Raw genomic sequence first — 12,212 nt, 5'->3', positions numbered from 1 at the left:
CATTTTACTGGAATCTCTATATGGTTTTGTCAGGGAATTCAAAGAAAGCATTTCACCTTATTTACATGATGTTCTTTCTTTCTTTGTTTTTAAAGCCTTCCATCAATACTACAAATATAGATACTCTACTTGTAGCCACAGATCAAACTGAGAGAATTGTGGAGCCCCCAGAAAATATCCAAGAAAAAATTGCTTTTATTTTCAACAATCTCTCACAGTCAAATATGACACAAAAGGTGAGCATGATATCATAGTTTAAATGCTTTCTCCTTTTCCTCTACTGTGTGGAGGAATTAGTTTTTGATCCTGTTTAGTAATATCTGTGTAAGTAAAGGTTATAAAACCATAGTAAGGGGAATGGTGGATCTCCAACTAATGATTGTGGTTTTTGTAAATATATGTAGTACTATTTGTTACAGACTTTTGGAAAGAAACTTGATGGTCTCTATGGTGTTAGAAGATTTTGTGTTTCTAGTTATTACTCATTTCTTTTGAGACTTGAATATTTAACTAGGTACCTAATAATGGAGGTAGATCTTGTGAAAAGGGTGAAGAATGATGCTTCACGCCTAAGAGTCTATGTTAAGACAGTACTTGGAAATAACATTATTAGCAATTAAAGTCAGCCAAAAGGAGTCAGTTTTAAGACACAGTAGGAATTGCTTTCAAAAATCCCAGCTGGCTGGGGAAAAGACGTTTATTTGATACAGTTTTTTTGAAGAAAAGCTCCAAATTAGAGATACCTAGAGATGTAAATTTGGCAAAACAATTCTGTTAGATCTGTAACTAGTTTAATAATAAAGATTTTGCAGGGCTAAGGATGGTGGCAGGGACTACATCGTTTATAACTTTAAAGCTAAAAGTAATTATCGATGTTACAGTCCTAATTACTCATAGTTTGGAAAGTGGTTGACTACTATTGTAAAATAGAACATAATATGTATTAGAATTTTGTGTGTCACAGAGAGGGAACTGGTGCCCTTTGACATCATGTAATTTTGTAAGAAGCTACATGCCAGAGTATAGTTTATAGAACCCAAACTTAACTTAGTCACAGTATAATTCTGTGCTGTTTCTGTTCTGTTGATTGACTAGGTTGAAGAGCTAAAAGAAACTGTGAAGGAAGAGTTTATGCCTTGGGTTTCACAGTACCTAGTTATGAAGAGGGTCAGCATTGAGCCAAACTTCCACAGCCTGTATTCAAACTTCCTTGACACACTGAAGAACCCTGAATTTAACAAAATGGTTCTAAATGAAACCTACAGAAACATCAAAGTAAGTTAGTTTTTGTATTTTCTTTAATAGTTGTTTTGAACTGAAGAACAGTTGACTGCAAAGGTAGATTTGAGACAGTGATTTGTTCTCTATGTATTGTATATATTAGGTGTGTATGGAAATTGTTCCAGGTTTTGTTTACAATATAGAATTTCACAAAAAATTTACTGTTATACCCTGTGCACTTTTTTAAACTGTAATTTACTGTTACAGCTCTATGTACTTTATATTGAATATAACTTATTCTGAATGTGTTCATTCTTTGTGTAATTTTAGAACTTCACTGTTGTGCACAAAAACATACTATTGCCTAGCATATTGTATATATGTAGTGTCACCATTTCCCTCTTAATCTGCTTTCTCTTTCCCCCCTCCTCCTTTCTGACCCCAGCCCAGCAGAATGACATCTACACCCTTTTTATTGTTTTGTTTTAATTTAATTTAATTTAATCCTCGTTTTTAAAAGACAGTCTCACTGTGTAGTTCAGGCTGGCCTTGAGCTCACTTTGTAACCCAGGATGATGATTGTCCTGCCTTAACCCCCTGAGTGCTGGGATTACAGGCATGCCCCACCATGCATGCTTGGTTCCTTTTTTATTTTGAGACAGGGTCTAAGTTGCTTAAGTTGGCCTCAGTTTATCACCTGTTATGGACTTGATTTCCCTTCCTTTGGATTTTATTTGCAGTGTGCTGATAACTCTAGAACCTGTTCTCTAACAATGGTACTCCAGAAAACCAGTGAACAGATGCTTATTGCTACTAGACATTTTACTATTAAGCACTGCAACAATCATGTATGGTAATAAAAAGTTGTATTTGTATTTTCTGTTAATCAGGTGTCAGGTATCTCTGAATCTACTTGTGGATTAGCTTTTCTCAAGAATTTTCTGCAGTTTAAGAGTAGGCTTTTTTGTTTCATAAAATTTGGTATTTTAATTTCCAACCCATTACTTACTGTAGAAGAAAGTTTTGTTTAAGAAAGTCGTATAAATCAACATACAACTGTTTTATCATTCTTTGCCAAATAATTTGGGATTGTCTTAGGAACCAGCACTATATTTAAACTATGGATGGGAATTTTCCCCATTCTTGGTTACGCTGTAGTGCAAAAGAATTCCTGGCTCTATCTTAAACAGCTGACTTGTCTCATTCTGCTGTTGCTTTGTGGAGTTAAGGTACAGAACTTCTTAGGTTTTATTATTTAATAATAAAGATGATGCCTGGCAAGCATGAGGTCATGAGTTCAATCCTGGTACCAAAAATTATGCTTATGATGAAAGTTATTCCCGAGTCAGGCAGAATTTAAGATCTTATCTTTTAAACAAAAATTTGTGTAGCCATAAATTGTGCCTGTGCCCAAAGTTTTTTTTCATGTGAGGGTTCTGTCACTCTTGGAAAATACAGTAACTATAGAATTGATCATATAAATTAGATTTTCTAGATATTTGAAAAAATGTGAAGCTGGGTATGGTGACACATACCTATAATCCCAGCCCTGAGGCTGAGGCAGAAGTATTAGCAGTTCAAGGCCAGCCTGAACTACTGAGCAATCTCAAAAGACAAACAGGGGCTGGGGATTTAGCTCAGTGGCATAAGTGCCTGCCTGGCAAGCATTACGTGAGTTCCATCCCTGGCACCAAAAAAAAAAAAAAAAAAAAAGCAGTGAATATGCAGATACACTGTACAATAACCTAGATATACAAAAGATTGTAATAAATAGTTACTTTGTTTTATTCTTCCACATAGTTGCTGCTTTGAAGGAGTTAGAAGTGAAATTATAATTTTAAATTGAATGTGGCGCTCCAAAAATGACAATTCATTGTTTTAAATCTAGCTAAAGTTTTCAGAGTTTTTAAATATTTTTCTGTGGGAGGATACATAACATTTTTAACTTTGTGTTTGTTTTTATCTTACACAGTGTATTTCTACTACAGATTGAGTCTCCCCTATCTGAGGTGCTTAGTTGAAGAATTCTGATTTTATTTTTTTCCAGACTTTTGGATATTTCTGTCTGCATAATGAAATATTTTCCATAATGGGACCCAAATTTAAACATTAAATCCATTTGTTTCATATAGACTTAATATAAGACAGCTGTCAATTTCAAATAAGCTTTATATACACAGAGAATTTTATGCGGTATTTTTAACATGTTTCATGTTTGGTTGTACCTCATCACTTGAGGAGTTCCATTTGTAGCATATCAGCCCTGCCTGACAGTTTTTTCACATTTTGGATTTCAAATTTTCAGATTAGGGATGTTCAATCTGTACCTATTCTTAAAAAGTAAAACATTCTTTTGTGGTGCTGAGGAATCAGATCCAGGGCTTTGTATATGTTAGGCAAACACTGTACCGCCACAGGGGTATGTGTTCAGCCCCTAAAAAAAGATTTGTTTGTTTTTTTAAAAATGCTGTTTAGTGGTTAAAAAGATGTTTGCCTATCAACACAAAAAGTAATACTAACACGATACAATGGAGTAACTCTTAGTTTGAGGAATAATCTCAGAATTAATGGTTTGTTTTTACAGTAAGATAATGAATTTCTAAGGCATTTAGTTGGAGAATTTTCTTTCACACATTTATTTTCATTTACTGAATCCTAACACTTATTTCAGGTGCTCCTGACCTCTGATAAAGCTGCAGCCAATTTTTCAGATCGTTCCTTGCTGAAGAACTTGGGACACTGGCTAGGAATGATCACGTTAGCTAAAAATAAACCCATCTTACACACTGTGAGTTTCAACCAAAGGTTCATGTAAAGTTGGAGACTGTTAGGATGTATTATGTATAGACTTTCAGGGCAACTATTTTAATGATTACTTCATTTTTATAAAGTACTCTCTTGTGCTTCAATTTCTAAATTCTGTTTCCTTACTCCTATATCTGTTTTAGAATAAAGAAAAGCTAGTAATATATAGTTGTTGCTCTTCCTTTTTCTAAGTCAGATAATATGCTCCTATTTTAGGGATGAGTTTAGTGAAATACCTTTCTGTGGGTACTAGGGCTTTTATAGTACGTTTTCAACTTACGAACTTTTCTTTTTTAATTCTAGGACTTGGATGTGAAATCTTTGCTGCTAGAAGCTTATGTTAAAGGACAACAAGAGTTGCTCTATGTAGTGCCTTTTGTTGCCAAAGTCTTAGAGTCTAGCATTCGTAGTGTGGTGAGTAGATTTTAATATTTTATTCTTAGCTCATCTATTAAGAGTTGGATTATTTCAGTGCAAGGTCCAAGAGTTTATATTCTTAGTTATCACCATAAAGGTAGTTCAGTTAGTTTTCCCCAATTTGAAAAGTTAGGTGAAATTACAAGACTGAGTCTAGTGGCTTTGGGTTTTACTATTTTTTCTTAACTATGCTTTATATGAGTAGGTGGGAAGGCTATGAGTTTTTTGTTTTGTTTTTTTTGGGGGGGGGGGGTGTTTTGGTACCAGGGATTGAACTCGACCTTGCATTTGCAGAGCAGGCACTTATGCCACTGAACTAAATCCCCGGCCAAGGCTAGGAGTTGTTTTTGTTTTTTTAAGACCAGAGTCTCACTATGTAGGTAAGGCTGGCCTCACTGTCCTCTAGTGCTGGGATTATAGGTGTGTATACCACAACACCTGGCTTGGGGTTTTGTTAATCATACAGAGTAAAGTTTTTAATTTTTAAATAATCTAATTAATTTTGGGACCAGTTTAACGTACAGCTTTTCGTTAGGTTTTTAGACCACCAAACCCCTGGACCATGGCAATTATGAATGTATTAGCTGAGCTACATCAGGAACATGATTTAAAGGTAAATTTGTTGCATCTTTGGAACATTCTCTGCCTTGACCTTGTTAAAATGTACAATAAACGGAAGAGTATCTTGGAGGGAAGCACTATAATGGTGTGAGAGAGTATATTTTGTAAAAAGCTAAATTTTCCTTTTCAAAATTCTAACCACTCATTGGAATTATGCAGTTAAATTTGAAGTTTGAAATCGAGGTCCTCTGTAAGAACCTTGCATTAGATATCAATGAGCTAAAGCCTGGAAACCTCCTAAAGGATAAAGATCGCCTAAAGAACTTAGATGAACAACTCTCTGCTCCAAAGAAAGATGTCAAGCAGCCAGAAGAACTTCCTCCCATCACAACCACAAGTAAGTGACAATTGGAATAGTGCTCTTGGCTAGAATGTTGCCTCAAAAGATACATCTCCATTTGTATAGCAACCTGTAGTTGTTCAACGACATTTTGCATGATTTTTTGGTGAGCCTCCCAATTATCAAATAAATGTAATATCTAGGGTTGGTATTAACCATGTTAGATTTCATAGCTATAATTTAACTAAATGCTATTTAATCAGTTATTATTTCTTATGACTGCTTAAAGTCTCAGAAATTGCCGGGCATGGTGGTGCATGCCTGTAATCCCAGCACTTGGGAGGCTGAGGCAGGAGGATTGCCATGAGTTCAAGTCCAGCCTGTACTGCATAGTAAGACCCTGCCTCAAAAAGAGAGAGAGAGACAGACAGACATATCTTAAAGATAATTCATGGCATGACACCTTGTGTTATGACTCAAAGCTGGGATTTATCAGATTAGGCTGGCCAGATAGGAAAACATTGTATCTCCATCATTATGATAGATGTTGGAACGATTTACAGGAATGTTGACTAATTATGAGATGTGAACAGACCTTTGACAGCTAAAAACTCCCAGATAAACCTGTTAGCAGGCTAAGTTGAAAATAGACATCTGTAATAACAGACTGTTTATAAAGCTTGGGGCTGCTAGTGTAGCTTCAACTCTTTAGTATGTTTTTGTGCTTTTGTCCACTATCACTGATAAAAGTTCACAGACTTTGTTCACATCTCTTATAGTAGAATTTTCTCTTCACAGTGGGTAAGTAAGGTAAGACCTAAGACATCTCCTATAAGACTACAGTTTTAATAAATGACTACTTAATTGCCAACTAATTTTATTGTAAACTGAACAAATTTATGTGTTTTTGTTTTTAATATTTTATTCCTTGATATTTAGCAACTTCTACAACTCCAGCAACCAGCACTACCTGTACAGCCACAGTTCCACCACAGCCACAGTACAGCTACCATGACATCAATGTCTATTCCTTGGCAGGTCTGGCACCACACATAACACTAAACCCAACAGTAAGTGAACACTGCTCCCTTCCCCTAGTGCCTAGTTTGTGACAAAATGAATTATGGGTCACTTCCTTTTCTTCCTCCTTTACTTTGGATTATTAGATTGCAGTAGCTTGCCAGTGAGAACAGAGATCTGAAACTGCTATGTATGTTGTACAGTTGGGCTCCCCCTCCCCCTTTTCTTGAAAATAGTCTTAAGTAGTTAGTGTGAATTTGGTTCCTCTTATCCCAACCCATGACATTTAGTTTTCAGCTATAAAGTCTCATTCTTAGAGAATTCTTACACAGATCAAACTACTCTTAATGTATACTATAGCTTTGGGATTGTGTGTGTGTCGGGGGAGGGTCTACTATGTAGTTTAAGTTGGCCTTGAACTCACTATGTAGCCCATGTGGGCCTCAAACTCATGGTGATCTTCCTGCCTCAGCCTCCCAAGTGCTGGAGTTGAGCATGTGCCGCCACATCTGGCTAACTTTTTGTATTAAAAGGATTTGAAAACACTTTGAAGAGCTCATATTAATCTTTACTTTATTCCTTTCTGTAAATGTGATAGGGTATGTCATGTGCAGGACTCAAGTCTTAAAAGTTTTAAGCCTGCAAATCTTTGGACTACACTTAAGTGATTAGAATGAATTTAGTAAGTAAAATACAGCTCAATTTATTATTGAGTCATAGTTTATACCAGATATAAAATATTGGAAAAGATTTCTTTCAAATGAAGTAAGAGAACCCAACAGGCACTGTGTGTTCTGAAGAATTACAATATTTAGTATGTATATTACAATATTCAGGACAAAGAAATGGTCAAAGGAAACTCGAACTTGATGACTTTGCTTTCATGTATTTGTATAATTTGTACATGCAGTACTATCCTGTATAACAGAACATAAAACTAGTGCACAAAAAAGACATTGAGTCTGTAAATAAGATGTGCAGAACTATCAGAGAGAGAGAGAGAGAGAGAGAGAGCTGGGTCATAAGTTCGAGTGGTGAGTTATAAATAGCCATTAATCAGGTAGATCATTAAATAAGAAATATCTGTGTTATGAATCAGAAGTTATATGGAATAATTCTTCTCTGCATAGCCCCGCTTCTCTTTCTTGGGGTTTTCATTGGTTATTTAACCTTGAAGTAATTTCAGAATTATAGATGTGATTGCTAATAGGATTTGGGTGGTTTTGTTTTGAGACAGGGTCCTGGTGTAGTTCAGACCAGCCTTGGAATCACTAGCCCAGGCAGGCCTCAAACGTGGGCCAGCCCTCCTACCTCAGCCTCCCAAGTGCTTGGATTATAGGCATGTGCCCCCATGCCCAGCATGCTTTCTTAAGCTGTTGATTTAATTTGGCTTGTCTTACCTTTTCCCTCCCAGATTCCTTTGTTTCAGGCCCATCCTCAGTTAAAGCAGTGTGTACGTCAAGCAATTGAACGGGCTGTCCAGGAGCTGGTCCATCCAGTGGTGGATAGGTCGATTAAGATTGCTATGACCACTTGTGAACAAATAGTCAGGAAGGACTTTGCCCTGGATTCTGAGGAATCTCGAATGCGAATCGCAGCTCATCACATGATGCGTAACTTGACAGCTGGCATGGCTATGATTACCTGCAGGGAGCCTTTGCTGATGAGTATTTCTACCAACCTCAAAAATAGTTTTGCCTCAGCCCTTCGTGTAAGTTAGTTATTTGATGGAATACAAAAATTACTTCTGCTCAATCTGTTTTTCTTTGCCTTTGGTGTAGTGCATGTTACATGTAATCTTAAAATCACATTAGATATCTTCCTTCATAGATACTAGGTCTGTTCTATAAGGTGAAGTAGTACATCTGCTTTTTGTTTATTATTGTATCCCTAACATTGTTATTCATGAAGAATTTACATTAATACAGTTGGGATAGGACATTGTAGAATTATTTTGATAATTTTTGAATGTATAATCACAAACTTCAGGTGATTTACTAGTTTTAAGTGTCAAATGTCATTGGAAATCTTTTGGCTTATTGCTTTACTGATTTCATGTTTTCCATGTTCACAACAAATCATTAAGTGTTCAGTGTTTGTTTTTGTTTGTTTGGTTTTTATTAATTACTACTAGAAATAAAAAGTTAAATGCATTGCACCTCTATATCTACATCTACTTTAATTTTTCCTTCCATTTTTTTTTTTTTTTTTTTTTTTTTTTTTTTTTCTATTCCAAATAGACTGCATCCCAACAACAAAGGGAAATGATGGATCAGGCAGCTGCTCAGTTAGCTCAGGACAACTGTGAATTAGCTTGCTGTTTTATTCAGAAGACTGCGGTAGAAAAAGCAGGCCCTGAAATGGACAAGAGATTAGCAACTGTAAGTTTTTAGCACTTGGCTTTTAGGTGTGTTTTTTTTTTAATTTAAGAAAGTCCCTCATAACAAGAACCTCAGTGACTTCTTTTATTTGCAGGAATTTGAGCTGAGAAAACATGCTAGGCAAGAAGGACGACGATACTGTGATCCCGTTGTATTAACCTATCAAGCTGAGCGAATGCCAGAGCAAATCAGGCTGAAAGTGAGAATTGGGGCTCTGTCTTTCCCAGCTTTTTATCTTCCTTTTCTTTACCTTGTTGTTACTTGAACCCTAATCAGGATTAGGAAATTAGGGTGATATGTTGTCTCTGAGAAAAGCATCTCATTCCAGTAATGTAGTATGGCAGTATCTTAGATTTCTCCACTCCCTAGATTTGTGCTACCTATTAGCAAATTGAGCTTCCTTTGTCACATTTCCTGGTGTTCATGTTTTGTTTTGTTTGTTTTTGTTTTTGTTTTGTTTTGTTTTGTTTGTCTTTTTCATTTTTATTGGTACTGGGGATCGAACTCACAACTGCCTGCTTGCAAGGCAGGTGCTTATGCCGCTGAGCTAAATCCCCAGCCCCCTGGTGTTCATGTTTTAATTAATAGTGCTTATTGGTCCGATCAAGAAATCTGATAGCATTTTCCAGCTCAGATGGAGAACTGTACAGGCCAGGGTCCCTTCTGAGGCATTTTTCCAGTGGAAACTTTTACATGAGTGTAAATGAAATGACTCAGGGAAATGGGAAATTCTCTTCTGAACGTGTTGCACGAATGCTCCTTTGTGCCACTGTATGTTGCAGTGACTCTTGGTGGAAGATGTTCCACTGTTAAAAAGTTCTTTCATATATAGTTCATTCTTATTAAAGTTCATTCTTGTTCCAAGGTTGGTGGTGTGGACCCAAAGCAGCTGGCTGTTTATGAAGAGTTTGCACGCAATGTGCCGGGCTTCTTGCCTACGAATGACTTAAGTCAGCCTACAGGATTTTTAGCTCAGCCCATGAAGGTGAGTACTTGTCTTAGATTGAACTGAAAGTTTTATAGTCTTATTTTGAATGTTTTTGTCAGTTGTTTTGTCAGTTTCCTGGGAGTTAAGTTTCAGGGGAGAATATACTCACAGTTGTTTCAGTTATAGGTATTTATATCAGATAAACATCACTAGAAGTTTTGTTTTGCATTTAAATACAGTAGACAATTAAAATCTGTAAAATTGATTTAACCTTAGTGTTCAATTTAATTAAAGGAATTTGGCTGGATATTACAGCCCACCCTTGTAATCTGTTAGTGGAGAGGCGGAGACAGGATGATTGCAAATTTGAGGCCAACAAAAGCAGCTCTCTGAGATGCTTTCTAGGGGATGTAGCTCTGCTAATCCACCCCGCCATTCAGTCCACAGTACCACTCCTGCTTCCTCTCCCTGAAAAAGGATATATGTGATATCTTGTGACTTTTTCCTTTTGGAGTAGGGAGTTTATGAAATTTTGAGTTAGTCACACGAAATGTAGGATAAGAAAACCATTTCCCCCAAGCTACCTTAGTTGCTGACCTGATGTCCTGTTACTACCAAAACTTGTACATTTGATACAAGTGCTTACTATTTTGTTTGGCCTTCAAGGGATTTTCTTCTGTCCAGCCTTTAATAGCTGTGATTATAGGCACAGGCTGCTGCTACATACGACTGATTTATATTTCTTACCAAACCACAGTGTAAACATCAAACTCAAGAAAATAGACCTCATTCAAGTTTTTACCAAGTTGTCCCATTAACATGTAGTAAAAGACCTCTTTTAAAACCATGTATTTCATATTTAGTGGTCATTCCTTAATATCTCCGTTGGCATTCTCATTTTTCATAACTTTTTATCATCCCATTATTTTCCAGAATGGCCTGGTTTGGGTTTATCCACTGTGTTCTCTTGCCTAAATACAGGCGGTAATTTTTTTCTTCTTTGTGGTTCCAGGGATCCAACACAGGGCTTTGTGTTTGGTAGGAAAATGCTCTTCCACTGAGCTACATCTCTAGTTCTGGGGTAATACATTTTTCAGAGGACTATAACAGAAATGATACAGTGTTACTATGTCCTAGTAGCAGTTTGATAGCTAGTCTGAGCACTGTTAACTACTTACCCTGCTTGGGGTTTACTAGATCCCAGAAGTGATGCTTCCATATCTGTTCACTTGATTGTCCTGGTGTTTGCCAGGCTTCCCACTCAAACACCCTTTTCCTTGAACCTACACTGGCCCACTATACTTAACATTAAGATGGAATAGTTTATAAAGGAGGGGTTTAACAGAGGACCTCTATTTTGATAAAATAATGGAGTAAAAATTCTAATGACCTCTGTTAGGTTATGTGTGTCAGTAAAAACAAAAAATACTTTGCTTTTCTCTTTGTTCTTCCTTCTGTAAAATAGCAAGCTTGGGCAACAGATGATGTAGCTCAGATTTATGATAAGTGCATTACAGAACTGGAGCAGCACCTACATGCTATTCCACCAACTTTGGCCATGAACCCTCAAGCTCAAGCTCTTCGAAGTCTTTTGGAAGTTGTAGTATTATCTCGAAACTCTCGAGATGCCATCGCTGCTCTTGGTTTACTCCAGAAGGTCGGTTCTTAAACTTTTACTTCTAGATGTGAGTTAGATTTGTAAACATTTAGCAACATGTGCTGTTGGCTCTGTACTTAATGTAGTTATATTTAAGATTTAAAGAAAAAAAAATCCTATTGTTTTATATAAACAGCTGCTTTTTTCTCCAGTGTAAAAATGTAGTTTAGCAAAAGCTGGGCAGTGGTTGTACATGTTTATAATCCCCACTATTCTTGAGAAGATGAGGCAGAATCACAAGTTTGAGCCCCATTTGGGCAACTTGGCCAGATCCTATCCAAAACAATAAAATAGAAAAGTGGGGAAGTAGGGATGTAGCCCAGTGTGAAGATCCTAAAGAAGGTAGTAATAGCAGTTATGAAAATACAGGAAACCTTACTGTCCCTTTAAAAAAAAAAAGGTTTTTTTGGAAATAAAATTATTGGGAAACCTATACTAAGTAGCTCTGATAGATTTTGAGGGATGAATTGATCAAAATAGTTAGGGAATATTTTGGCTACTAAGATTACAAAGGTTTTCAAGACAATAAACATAGAATAAAGTTAAATTAGATAGAGTAGAGATAGTAACTTTGAGGCTTTAGACAGGACTGTATGTAGTAGTTACATTAAGGTTTGATTTCTCCTTCTGATAGTTGGGCCGAGTACTGTGCTGCATTTTTTCCATAATTCTGAATATTTTCTTTTGCCCATAGGCTGTAGAGGGCTTATTAGATGCCACAAGTGGTGCTGATGCTGACTTATTGCTGCGCTACAGAGAATGCCATCTCTTGGTACTAAAAGCTCTGCAAGATGGCAGGGCATATGGATCTCCATGGTGCAACAAACAGATCACAAGGTCAGTACTCATCTGTAGTATAGCAATTATTCAACTGTCTTTTGA

The 12,212-nt window shown here is 36.5% G+C and overlaps 1 protein-coding gene and 1 non-coding gene across 10 annotated transcripts in view; both read left to right on the top strand.

Moving 5' to 3' along the window:
- The window catches only part of Cnot1 (CCR4-NOT transcription complex subunit 1), a 92,480-nt gene that overhangs the window by 67,089 nt on the left and 13,179 nt on the right, over positions 1 to 12,212 (top strand). For all 9 annotated transcript variants that reach the window (XM_063247421.1, XM_063247417.1, XM_063247419.1 and 6 more), the window contains 13 exons: positions 96 to 236; positions 1,096 to 1,275; positions 3,893 to 4,009; positions 4,330 to 4,440; positions 4,979 to 5,056; positions 5,224 to 5,401; positions 6,284 to 6,414; positions 7,779 to 8,075; positions 8,605 to 8,745; positions 8,840 to 8,944; positions 9,611 to 9,730; positions 11,139 to 11,330; positions 12,025 to 12,167. In XM_063247421.1, coding sequence (XP_063103491.1) covers positions 96 to 236; positions 1,096 to 1,275; positions 3,893 to 4,009; positions 4,330 to 4,440; positions 4,979 to 5,056; positions 5,224 to 5,401; positions 6,284 to 6,414; positions 7,779 to 8,075; positions 8,605 to 8,745; positions 8,840 to 8,944; positions 9,611 to 9,730; positions 11,139 to 11,330; positions 12,025 to 12,167 — 1,934 coding nt within the window. The remainder of the gene's footprint in view (positions 1 to 95; positions 237 to 1,095; positions 1,276 to 3,892; positions 4,010 to 4,329; positions 4,441 to 4,978; positions 5,057 to 5,223; positions 5,402 to 6,283; positions 6,415 to 7,778; positions 8,076 to 8,604; positions 8,746 to 8,839; positions 8,945 to 9,610; positions 9,731 to 11,138; positions 11,331 to 12,024; positions 12,168 to 12,212) is intronic.
- On the top strand, positions 2,325 to 2,458 carry LOC111757456 (small nucleolar RNA SNORA46). The gene has a single exon (XR_002791800.1). It is a non-coding gene; the product is annotated as a small nucleolar RNA SNORA46 (small nucleolar RNA).

Source organism: Cavia porcellus, unplaced genomic scaffold (assembly GCF_034190915.1).
Source record: "Cavia porcellus strain 051 isolate PalLab524CR breed Dunkin Hartley unplaced genomic scaffold, mCavPor4.1 scaffold_4, whole genome shotgun sequence".
Lineage (NCBI taxonomy): Eukaryota > Metazoa > Chordata > Mammalia > Rodentia > Caviidae > Cavia > Cavia porcellus.
Note: the sequence above shows the minus strand (reverse complement) of the source record. Positions and strands in the feature narration are given on the sequence as shown.